General features: G+C 40.6%; 1 protein-coding gene across 3 annotated transcripts in view; it reads right to left on the reverse strand.

Moving 5' to 3' along the window:
• LOC128657322 (uncharacterized) overlaps positions 1 to 13348 on the reverse strand; it is a 97686-nt gene that overhangs the window by 34713 nt on the left and 49625 nt on the right. For all 3 annotated transcript variants that reach the window (XM_053711623.1, XM_053711624.1, XM_053711622.1), the window contains one exon: positions 7846 to 7944. In XM_053711623.1, the coding sequence (XP_053567598.1) occupies positions 7846 to 7944 (99 nt within the window). The remainder of the gene's footprint in view (positions 1 to 7845; positions 7945 to 13348) is intronic.

Below are 13348 nucleotides of genomic sequence, written 5' to 3' on the forward strand. Positions count from 1 at the left end.
GCGGGCTAGGCCACAACTAGAGCAGGATCTTCTGAACCACTTTCTGGGGAGACAGCACATACCCACTTTGCTCTATCCCATCAAGACCCTGCAGAGACCAATAAACTTCTATCCATACACTCACTGGCTGCATGTGCTTTTGATCCCGGGACCCTGGGCATACCTTATAAGTACAATCGGACAGAGTGGCCCCTCTCACCGCACTGGAGGTGAGTCATATCACCATTCCCTTCCCCACTTCGTCAATAGGAGACAATTCCCCTAAGGAGGGGGGTATGTGATAAGAACTGAAACTGCCGTACATATCACCTTACACAGCAAATACTGTACTTGGAATTAAAACTTATCCCACAAAGGAAGGATCCCCCGAGTATTTACCCTTCTACTCTCACTAAGACCGAATACCTGAACTATAGGTGTGCAGCTTATACTATTTCTGAGAAGGCAAATTTTTTTTTTCTCTTTCTCACCCCTAGAAGATCTAGGTTATGACAATATGTAAATAACCCCTAAGAGTCTGTGTCCCCGCCGGCCGATCAATGCTACAGTACTAGCACACAGATAATAAGCAGGTACTCAGCCATAGAAGAAATTTGCCAATAGTTAGTTTCATCTACACCCACTACAAAATGTCGCAGGCCCATAAACGCAAGCACAAACCCCACTCCACACTCAAAAGAACGGTGGTTGACCACTTTCAACACCGTCCAAAAACTACCCAAACAAGATCTGAGGATGAATACTCCGACACAGGCAGTGTCTCTGATACTCACACTGACTCAACATTAGTTAAGAAAGCCTCTCAGATCCTGGAGACAGATACTTGCACGAATAACAATATGATGGACACCATGAAAGCCTTGCTAGCATCACACCATGAATCTTTATCGAAAAAATTTGACAGATCGCATGCGGATCTGAAAAGAGATATTGGCCTCATTGGCGAACGAACAGACGCGCTAGAGCGCAGGCAGGAAGATCTGGCAATAGACCACACCAACCTTCTGTCCTACTCCCAGTCCTTAGCCATCCAAATTACAGATCTAGAATTGAAATTGGCGGACTTAGAGGATAGGTCACGCCGCAACAATATACGAATTAAAGGCATCCCAGAATCTGTTTTACCACAAGATCTTGAGAAGTACCTACAGAAGTTATCTGAAGCTATACTGGGCCCTGCGACAAATAATGAACACTTGATAGATAGAGTCCACAGAGCCCTCAGGGCACGATCTGCAGATGGTGGCCAGCCAAGAGATGTGATAGCCAAATTCCACTACTACACGTACAAAGAGAAAATACTCAAGGCACTTGCCAGAGACAAGCGTCTCCCTGAGGAGTATCTGGGACTACAAATCTATCCAGACCTCTCCCCCCATACGTTACAGATCCGGAGACATTATCAACCGTATACCAAAATACTGAGGGAGCGAGATTTGAAATACAGATGGGGGTTCCCTGTACGCCTTATTATCACCAAAGATAGTAACCAATATATAACCTCTACTCCCCAGCAAACGAGAGAACTACTTCAAAAATGGGAACTCCTACCACCAGATAAAGAGGCCCAATCTACAAGTACAGAACGGGGATCTGGCCTAAGAGCATCAGCACCACCTTGGAAACCATTACCACAGAGACCCTCTGGAACGGATGAAAGACTCTCTGGATCCCTTAAGAAACTCAGAGACACTGTTGGCACACACCCAAATACAGACCCATAGAGTACCTGCTTACGTAAGATACTTTGACTGTATTCCCTCAGGGGGATATTCCTCCTTTGGGAGGTATGTCCCTCACAATTTATGAAGGTCTCCAGGAGATGAGCAGGAAGAAGATGGGTGAGATCATAACAGTTTTATATGTTAATATTTGTTTGTTTTCCATGCTGTTAGATACTAGCCATGGACTTTACATTTCTCTATCTCTTGGCTAGATTGGCAAAAGTGACTTGAAACCATTGTGCTACACTATACATCTACCTAGCCAATTGTGCCATATATGTTTTTTGCTCTTAAATGAATATGTCATGTGTTTTTTTTTGTTATGATGCCTCACACTATGTAACTGTTCAACCGACTGGTTATAGATTCTGTTGTAATATTTTTATTGTCCCTTAGAAACATGAAACAGCGTGCCTCACGCCCAGAAGAGTAGGCACTGGCCATACCCCCTTGATAGTATTAGCTCCCCCTACTGAAGGCCTCTGTGTCGTTATAATCTTGTTACATTGTAATATACGGTTACTAATCAAATGCTCACCCACCATGCTGCAAAGTGATTAGAATCCTAGAAACATAAAGGTGAGGATGTAACCAACAGAATCAAATATATACTTAATCTCTCCCGTTGATAACTTAAAATTGAAGCACTACTATTTTAGAAAATACCCTACCCTTCAAAATTCATATAGATTATACTCTTTAATAAACACTCACATTATCTGGTGAAGAGCCATAAACCCACCACTTAACTCCCCTTGAGACCCTTAGTTCTCGAACATAGACATAGTTTGTTGCTCTCCCCTATTGCTTCACAGCCAATAGCGAGTGAGGGAAATCAAACCTCTGCTCTCTTGAGGGGAAAATGCTGAACCCCCCACTAGTAACCCAACTTACTATGAACGTCACATTGTAACCCTAATGGGGAGATATTAAACATTGAATGCTATATAGGCCCTTGTTTTGATACAACATAGCCTATGGCCATACAATGGGAAGTAATAGATGTTTTGCCTCCAATCACTTCCTGTTACATTGTTTTATTTTGTTTCGTGTTTCTCCTGTTGAGATTACTGTTTTAACCTTTGAGATATACAGCATTGAATATCTTACTCCATATACAAGCAACTTATTGATTGATATATTACATATGCCTTATGTTTACTTCATTTCATTTCATTTTTGTATCTATTTACTTATGTTTCCTTTTATTTTTCCTTCTTTTTTTTTATCTGTGGCTTTATAAACTCCACACTGGGCCGGCGGGGCCCTGGACCCCTCTCCGCATAGCACCCCCCCCAACAATTTAGTTGTGTCTCTCTGGCATTGACCAGACGGAACACTCATTGCGAAAGTGTACATATATCACTTTTAGACAGTCATAGAGGTCACCCACCTTAATACCCCACGCTCAAAGCTGTACGGCAGACTTGCACTCCCTTAAGGAAAAAGTGACTCCTACACCCCATCTTCAAGCTAACCCTTTAATCCTAGCGATCCCGATAGCCCCTAGACCATTACTATAATGGCCCCAATACGTGTAGCTACGTTGAATGCGCAGGGCTTAAACTCCCCCACTAAGAGAAAGCTGTTGCAGAACTATGCTCTAACACACAAATTACATATCTTATTCCTGCAAGAAACCCACTGGTCCGGAGAGCCCCGACTCCCTGGGATCTCCAAACACTACCCGACCTGTGAGATCGCCTCTAATTCCGAAAGCAAAAATAGAGGTGTTGCCATATTAATTAGTAAAGACCTATCCTACAAACTGGAATATATCGAAAAAGATAGTGAAGGTAGATACCTGATACTTATCTGCACACTCAATGACACCTTATTTACCTTAGTTTCCCTATATTCACCTAATGCCAAGCAAATCCCCTTTCTCCGTAAGCTCCTGATACATGTTGATCAGCTCAAAAGGGGAAGTTTAATAATAGGGGGAGATTTCAACATGGTATGGGACCCCTCCAAAGACAAACAATCCACCCTCACGACACACTCAGATAGGACTCTTTCATCCACCTCCAATGCTTTTCGAAAACTCATCTACCAACACAATTTATATGATGCATGGAGATGTCTAGCGCCTCTAGAAAAAGACTTTACACACCATTCTAAAGCCCATAACTCATACTCTCGACTTGATTACATATTCTGTGACTCTTGGTCCCTAGATCACTTTACAAACCCCAACATCAGGCCTTGCACGTGGTCCGACCACGACATGGTTTATCTAGACTTTTCTAAACTACAGTCCCTTTCTGGTAGACCCCCATGGAGACTCCCAGAACAATGGCTGTCTAATGTTGAACTCCCAGCACTACAAGAGACCGTTAAGGAATTCCTAACACACAACGACATAGGGAATACTGACATAGACATTGTGTGGGCAGCTCTTAAGGCATTTCTTCGGGGACATTTCATTAAAAAAACAGCTCGACTTCGTAAAGAGGGAAGTCAGTCTTTGGCGAAGCTCTACGGTGACCTACGCATACTCGAGCAGACTAATAAAACACATCCCAGCCCCCAGATGGCACGCCAAATAGGAATTATTAGAGATGAAATAGCCAAACGAGATTTGATAAGGGTCCAAGAGAACCTGCACAAACTCAAACAACTCTATTACTATAAAGGGAATAGAGCAGACAAACTGCTCGCTAACAAACTCCGCAAGCGCACGCAACAAAAGAGAATACCCCACATTGAGACACCTAGAGGAGCAGTACACGCGCCCAAAGACATAGGCGCTGCATTTGCAGCTTACTACTCCTCCCTGTACGACATTGAGGCAACTGAAGGGATGGCTAAAGCCAACCATAGTGATATCCAGGGGTTCTTAAAAGGACTGTCTATCCCCACCCTTTCTGAAGAAGCCAGGACGGAACTAGAACAACAATTTACACTAACAGAGATTAAAATAGCCATAAGCGAACTGACACCTCATAAAGCCCCAGGCCCGGACGGTTTTACGGTAACATTTTACCGTGCACTCAGCCCAATTGTAGCTCCGATACTACTCCGATTGTTTAGTGATGCTGCATCCAGAGGTAGCTTTCTGGCCGAACTCTTGGAGGCCAGCATCACAACAATCCCCAAAGAAGGTAAAGATCCCCTACTGTGCTCTAGTTATAGACCCATCTCCCTTATCAATGTTGATGCCAAAATCTACGCTAAAATGCTAGCGAATAGACTGGGGAAGCACCTGCAGACGCTCATACACTTGGATCAAGTGGGCTTTGTCCAGGGCCGACAGGGCACGGATAATACCCGACGCCTCCTAAATATATTCTCGGAAGCTGCGGATATGGACCTCCAAATGCTCACCCTGTCACTAGATGCCGAAAAGGCGTTTGACAGGGTGAGATGGGACTACCTGTTCCAGACCCTATCGGCGTTCGGAATTCCGGATTCCTTCGTCAAGGCGGTCAAAGCTTTATATTCCACTCCCACAGCAGTTATTCGGGGACAGGGATTCTGTTCGCCCAAAATAATGATTCGAAATGGGACCAGGCAGGGGTGCCCACTCTCCCCTCTCCTATTTGTCCTTGCGATCGAGCCTCTGGCGCTCGCCATTAGAGAATCTAGAGAGATCCAAGGTGTACAACTACATGATACCCCTCAGAAATTGGCACTCTTTGCAGACGACCTTACAGTCTTTCTCTCAGACCCCATTAATTCTCTACACCCATTAATGGCCCTATTCCAACAATTTGGGGAAATCTCATATTATAAATTGAATGTGACTAAAACGGAAGCATACTCCATTAATATTCCACAGAATGAAAGTGCCTCTATCCAATCCACCTATTCTTTTAAGTGGTCCTCCAAAGGAATTCGTCACTTGGGAGTTTTTCTGTCCCATGCTAAAGCCACGGTGATAAAAGAGAACTTTGAAAATCTCCTAACAAATATCACTGCAGAGCTTCATTCCAAACGATACGACGAGATTTCTTGGTTAGGTAGGATAGCAGCTCTTAAAATGATGATTCTTCCTAAACTTACGTATCTGTTCCGGTGCATTCCGCTACCAGTTCCATGCACCTTACTCAGAAAGTTCCAGGCTCTTTTTAACACCTATACTTGGCATGATAAGAGACCTCGGGTAGCAGCACATATTCTACACATGCCACTGGAGAAGGGAGGCTTGGGCCTTCCCAATGTCAGGAAATATTATGAAGCGGCAATGATAACACATGTTACAGCCTGGGCTAAAGAACTCCCCCCGACAAGATGGAGAGAACTAGAACAGGCATCACTGCCAGCATACATTAACTTGGAGGACTTGCTTTGGCTACCTCCACATTGGCAAATTAAAGTACACACTGCAAACAACATCGTGAAGGGCTGCCAAGAGACATGGTTTAAACTAAGACATAATAAACTGATAGCCCCACACCCCTCACCAGTGCACTCCATAAGAGGCCTCTTGATAGGATTACCCAACGCCCATCTTAACACCTGGACTGACTCAGACATAAAGACTTTACAGGACTTTTATAATAATGCCAAGCTACGACCACACCAGGATATGTTAGATTCCCCTACCTTGACCCCCAACCTGAGATTCGATCTATTAAGGTTGCGCACATTAATGAAATCCTGGGGATTTCTAGACGACTCAATGAGAGAATTGACTATGTGGGAGGCAAGATGGATGGCCAATCTTCAACAGTTTAAACCTCTCTCGATACACTACCACTGCCTCATAGAGGAAACAACCTCCCAAAAGACAACGCATATGGATGCCTGGGAGAGAGACTTACAGCTAACATTCACAACTGAGACTTGGCACAAAGCCATTAGCTTAACGAAAAAAGCAACTCACTGCATCACCTTATACGAACTATACTTTAAAGTAATTACCAGATGGCACTTGGTGCCCACAAAGCTACAGAAGCTCTTTCCCGGGCATTCACAACAGTGTTGGAGGGGATGTGGAGAACCTGGGTCTCCCCTACATATCTGGTGGACGTGCCCTAGATTGACGGATTACTGGAAAAAGGTAGAAAAGGTCTGTAGAGATTTGGGATTAACGACGGACTTGAACCCCGCCCTAGCCATATTACATTTAGAGCTTGATAGCATACCCAAGATTAAACAGAACCTTCTGATCTATATACTCATTTCTGCCAAGCTCCTTATAGCTAGGAACTGGAAGAAGAGCCAACCCCCAAGATTACAGAGTGTACTGGAAGGTGTAAACTACATTAAGACTATGGAAAATTTTGTAGCCAGGGAAAGAGGGCAACTGCAAAATTATTGCCTTACTTGGGAACCTTGGGAGTCCCTGTTCAACCGCCCAGCCGACACCTAGATATCTATAAAACCCAAAGTATACCCCCTTCGGCCTCTCCCTTGTGCCCCCTAACATTGCCCCCCTTTTTCTCTTGAAACAGTGCGATCACTTCAGAGTTTCACCCCTACCCCAGATACCCCCCTGTTGAGACAGGCCTGCAATAAGACAACATAGAAAACGGAACCTACGCTGTAAACCACAGATAGGCGGAGAGGGGTCCGGGAGTCCCCTCCACATTAACGACCCAATATTATGGGGAGTCTGCAGTTTAATTTAATTTAATATAGTATAGCATAGTGTAACACCATCTCTCAACCCTATTGATGTGTGCCCTCTATTGACTGATTTATTACCTTAAAAATTACACCAGTGTAGATTGTTGTTATGAGATTATGTTTTGGAACAACTACTGTATATACACGAGATACCTCTGTAAAAACGAGGACTTTCATGTTGGGAAAGATTGCTGATCTCATCTGCCCATCAATCCAACCAATCCCCATGCACATATCCATATCTTTCATGTAAATTCATTGTATGTATACTGTTATTGCCTTAACTTGGAAAGATTGTTTGTTGAAATTACGTCCTTAATAAAAAGCTTTTGTTTAAAAAAAAAAAAAAAAAAAAAAAAAAAAAAAAAGGGACAATCAACACCAAAAATGTTTTTGTTTAAAAAAAAAAAAGATAGATAATCCCCTTATTTACCATTCCCCAGTTTTGCATATCCAATACCGGTATATTAATATGCTTTTTACCTTCCTGATTACCTTGTATCTAAGCACAAAATAGGGACAATACAAGTAACACGTGCACACTAACCTGGGCTGATACAGTCACTGGTTTTCTCATCTGTGGCTCCCAGCCTCACGCACAGATCTTCTGATATCTCAACTTTCACTTTATTCGCATTATCTTCGCCTGCACATATTAAATTTAGATTTTATATCCCATGATCTCGTTTTATAACTTTAGCATGAAAAAGTTTGTGTATTTCCCAGACATTCAATAACACAAATACACACTCACTGCAGTACTTTTCCCTCACATCTCTTCTTTGCATCATTTAAGCTAAAAGGAAGTTAAGAAACATGCGTGCACACTCACTTGTAACCTATGTACTTCATACAAAGAACAAGTGAACACTCACCGGTAACCTAAGTGCCTTAGACACAGCAAACTCCCCTCTAACCTGGGTGCCTCAGACACAACACGTGCAAACTTGCTTGTAACCTTGGTGCCTCAGACACAACACACATGCAATAGTAACAAGATATTAGGTAAAGTAGTACTAATGGAAGTACCTATAGGTGCAAAATATTTTGTAATCAACAAGCACCTATTAGGGGGTCAATATAGCACTAAGGAGACTCAGAAAAATGAGTTACAAAAATCTGTAACAAAAAAAAAAAAAAAAAAAAAAAAAAAAAAAAAAGAGTGCTTTACCCCTACAATTATATAGGAAAATTCTCACTGAATAATACAGGAATGATTCATACTTTATCTTTATTGGTTTAACTATTCAATCATACATGTTTAAAAACAACTAAACTCTATAGATATCGATATATAGCATAGGTGTGTGAATAATACCTCTGAGAATCATGTGTCTAGATGTGATCATTGTAATCGGTTTGTATAATATCAAGCAGTCAGATATAAACAATATCTTTTGTAGCCGGCTATTAATGAATTCAGAAATAACGTAAAAAAAAAAAGAGGACCTGGTAATATGTGGGATGTCAGATTACGAAATTAAAGCTATCTAGCTAATACTCTCTGTAATTATAAAGTCCTTGCTTACACAAAACTTTAGCACAGCTGTTCAGTGTAATAGATTCTGTCTGCTTAAGCCCCATCTATAGCGGGGGCTAGATAAACATTTAACTGACTTGTTTCACTATCATAGCATAATGTCTGATCTCAGAATAAAAAACACACATTTACAAGCTATTGGCAAAAATTATTGCAAAAAAACAATTTATCATAGGGAGTAAGTGGTCAAAAAGAAAAGACGAGAGTATGTACTCTCTGAAGCCAGACCCCTGACACGTGTTTCGCTCACGCTTCCTCAGAGGGATTACACGCCGGCTGTTTAGTAAATCTATTTACTGGTTCATAAGTCCCACCTTGTGTGTGGGATTGGATGATCATGAGGAATTATCTTGATTCTGAATGGTGGGATTGCATGTCAATCATGTTTAGGCATCCAATTAGGCATTTTTCATTCAAAGCCTTATGATACATTCTGTTACATGTTGCGACTTTATGCAAGTTAGTTATGATAATATATGTTACTTTATCAGGGAGTTCTTTATTTTGCTGCTGAAGAATAAGTTTTAAATTTTCTTGTTGTACATACTTTCACTTGTTGTGTGTACTTGGTATTATACCACAGAGATATTATTTGATAATAGTACCATATGCAGGATTTTCGATCTATTTATTACAGGTGGTATTATAATGAAAATATTAAATACATCAGTAGCATGACAATCATGACAGATGTTTTAATGACAGAAGCAAGATTACGCAGAACACTGTGTATACCATTTCTGACTTTTTTTTTTTTTTTTAAACATACTTTTTTTTTTTATTGAGGTCATTAGTATCAATACATCATCAAAAGGTATTATGCAATACAAAGAATAGTACAAAACAAGGATAAAATAAACTCTTAGAAGCCTTGAATTACACAAGATAAAGATGACAAGATATATGCAAAAGTCCAAAATATCTATCAAATTGAGACCTATTTTTTTTCATTTGCAATCAGCCAATAGGTGTCAGGGTTTTTTTCCCTCCATTGTTTGCCATGTGCTGCTGGCAGCCATTTTACTCACCTCTCTTGCTGACTCTGGTGCAGACTGTGTGATGCTGCTCATTTCCTGCACTTCCTTTTATGGCCAGACTAGTGTTCATCATCAGTGTGAGACAGGATGCAGTCTCAGAATTGTGATGTCATCACTTATTATTTAAAGGGCCTCTGTTCAGTATGCTTTTCCCTTGCGTTCTCAGACCAGTTTGTAAGAGCTCCTGTGTATTACCTGGCTGTCTGACGTCTCTCCTGGTTCCTGATCCCTGGCTTGTTCCTGACTCTGCTGTTCTCCTTGTTCCTGATTCCGGCTCGTCTGACTATTCGCTTTTGCTCCCGACTCGGCTCGTCTGACTATTCGCTTTGGCTCCTTACTCGGCTTGTCTGACTACCAGCTCTGGTTTTGATTCCTGGCTTGTTATTTGTTTTGTGGACTTTTTATTATTTTTTTGCGATTAATAAAGGTGTTATTTTTGCACTTCTCGTCTGAGTCTGATTCCTGGCACCCTGACAATAGGATTGAGCATTTAAAAGGGAACCACAACACCTGACTGACATATACTAAACTAACTTGATCTAATTGTGCAAAATAAACTAACAATGTCTTTTCATCTTACTGCATTCATCTTTCATCTTACTGAATTCTGTAAAAAGCTTTATGATTTAAACGTTGATCTGCAGCATTGAATGTGCTATGCTAGCTGCCATTTTTTTTAAAGTACATTCCACAACACTATGTCACATGATGCACACGGCACCAGCTATTACTAAATCATAGTGAGCCCTGCAGTGTCTGACAAGAACGGCTTCAGGCACTGTTATGTTTATAAATAGAACGAGCAGGGAAGGAAGTGTGAGGGGGAGGAGAGGCAGAGAGGGAGGCACATGGGGAAGAAAAGCTTCCGTAGATGAATGTCTCTTGTTACAATTTTTTATGCAGGGTGAGTTTGCTTTCTTTCCTTCCCCTGTGCCCCCCTCTCCACCTCTCCTCCCCCTCACACTTCCTTCCCTGCTCGTTCTATTTATAAACATAACAGTGCCTGAAGCCGTTCTTGTCAGACACTGCAGGGCTTACTATGATTTAGTAATAGCTGGTGCCGTGTGCATCATGTGACATAGTGTTGTGGAACGTACGTTACAAGAGGGCAGCTTGCATAGCACATGCAATGCTGCAGATCAACGTTTAAATGGTAAAGCTTTTATCTACAACAGAATGCAGTAAGATAAAGACTGCATACAGCATTACAGTCATTTTTTTTTTTGGATAATCAGAAAAAGTTAGTTTAAAACATTTACAGCAGGTGTTGTGGTTCCCTTTAAATTAGTTTAAATATCTGATAATTTGTTTTTTATTTTGTGTAATTCAGTGTTTGTTTTTTTTGTAATTTAGGTAATTGTATTTTATTTAAGTAATTTATTTAATTGTAGTGTAGTGATAGGTGTCAGTGTAACTCAGGTTAGGTTTTATTTTACAGGTAAATTTGTATTTATTTTAGCTAGGTAGTTAGTAAATAGTTAATAACTATTTAGTAACTATTCTACCTAGTTAAAATAAATACAAACTTGCCTGTAAAATAAAAATAAACCCTAAGCTAGCTACAACGTAACTATTGGTTATTTTGTAGCTAGCTTAGGGTTTATTTTATAGGTAAGTATTTAGGTACTGATAGTAGGTTTTATTTAGATTTATTTTAAATGATATTTAAGTTAGGGGGTGTTAGGGTTAGACTTAGGTTTAGGGGTTAATAAATTTAGTATACTGGGGCGGAAGATTAGGGGTTAATAAATGTAGGTAGGTGGCGGCGATGTTAGGGACGGCAGATTAAGGGTTAATAATATTTAACTAGTGTTTGCGATGCGGGAGTGCGGCGGTTTAGGGGTTAATATGTTTATTATAGTGGCAGAGACGTTGGGGGCAGCAGATTAGGGGTTAATAAGTGCAGGTAGGTTGCGGCGACATTGGGGGCAGGAGATTAGGGGTTAATAAATATAATGTAGGTGCCGGCGATGTTGGGGGCAGGAGATTAGGGGTTAATAAGTATAATGTAGGTGTTGGCGATGTCCAGAGCGGCAGATTAGGGGTTAATAAGTGTAAGAATAGGGGTGTTTAGACTCAGGGTTCATGTTAGGGTGTTAGGTGTAAACATAAATTTAGTTTCCCCATAGGAATCAATGGGGCTGCGTTACTGAGCTTTACACTGCTTTATTGCAGGTGTTAGGCTTTTTTTCATCCGGCTCTCCCCATTAATGTCTATGGGGAAATCGTGCACGAGCACGTAAAACCAGCTCAGCTGACTTAAGAAGCGCTGGTATTGGAGTGCGGTATGGAGCACAATGTTGCTTTAGCTCACTTCTTACCTAATAACGCCGGGTTTATGAAAACTTGTAATACCAGCGCTGTAGAGAAGTGAGCAGTGACAATAACTTGCAAGTTAGCACCGCACCCCTTATAACGCAAAACTCGTAATCGAGCCGTTTAGTTGTAATGTACTATGATTATAGGTATACAAAGTTATTGTTATATTCATTGAGTCATTTAGGTTGTATGGAGTCTAATAGATTTATCCATCTACATTCTAAATTTAAAAAAGTGCTTCTTCCAGATTTTCTTCTCTTATGCCCAGAGAGATTTTCTGTATCATGGCATATTTCAAGCCAATGATTCCACTTGTGAATTTTTAGAAAATGTTGTGCCACTGATGTGATAGTTTTACCTTTGGATATATCCTTTGTGGCATTTTTGATATTATTGGCATGCTCCAAAATTCTTACCCTGGCTTTGCGGGTTGTCATGCATACGTAAACTATCTAGCATGAACAAAAAAGAACATAGATTACTCCTGTTGACTGACATGTATAGTGTTCTAATTTGTGAATTTTGCGTGTTTTGTCAGTGATTTGTTTGATTTTAGTTACATATGTACATGCTGAACAAGAACCACATGGATACATTCCTGGGTCTTTTGGTGTTTATTTGGGATATGAATGTAGTGGCTTTGAACCAATTGATCTTTTAGATTTCTGGGTCTTTGGTACCCAGTGGTTATTTTATGCCCTATCATATGTGCACGTGTGGTATCATTTTGAAGTTTGTACTAATTTGTATTCATAATCTCAAATATCTGTTGCATTTGGGGATGATATGTGGTAAATAATCTTGGACATATTTCTTCTTGATTTTTGGCTTTAGGTTTTAATAAGTTGTTTCTATCTTGTTTTAAAGCTGCCATTCTGGCTGATTTTAATGATCGTTTACTATATCCTCTTTGGATTAGTCTTTCCATCATTTCAGTGCTTTCTTGTAAATATGTTTGTACATTGTAACAATTTCTTCACAGTCTTATGAATTCCCCTTGTGGTATTGTTTTGAGTGTACTTGGAGGGTGGGCACTGGTATGGTGCCATAAGGTATTTGTAGATATTTCTTTTATACATTTGTGTGTCAATGCTGCCATCTTCATTTTTTCTGATGGTAAGATCTAAGAAATTCACTGTACTTAAATTTGCTTG

This window comes from Bombina bombina, chromosome 4 (genome assembly GCF_027579735.1).
Source record: "Bombina bombina isolate aBomBom1 chromosome 4, aBomBom1.pri, whole genome shotgun sequence".
Taxonomy (NCBI): domain Eukaryota; kingdom Metazoa; phylum Chordata; class Amphibia; order Anura; family Bombinatoridae; genus Bombina; species Bombina bombina.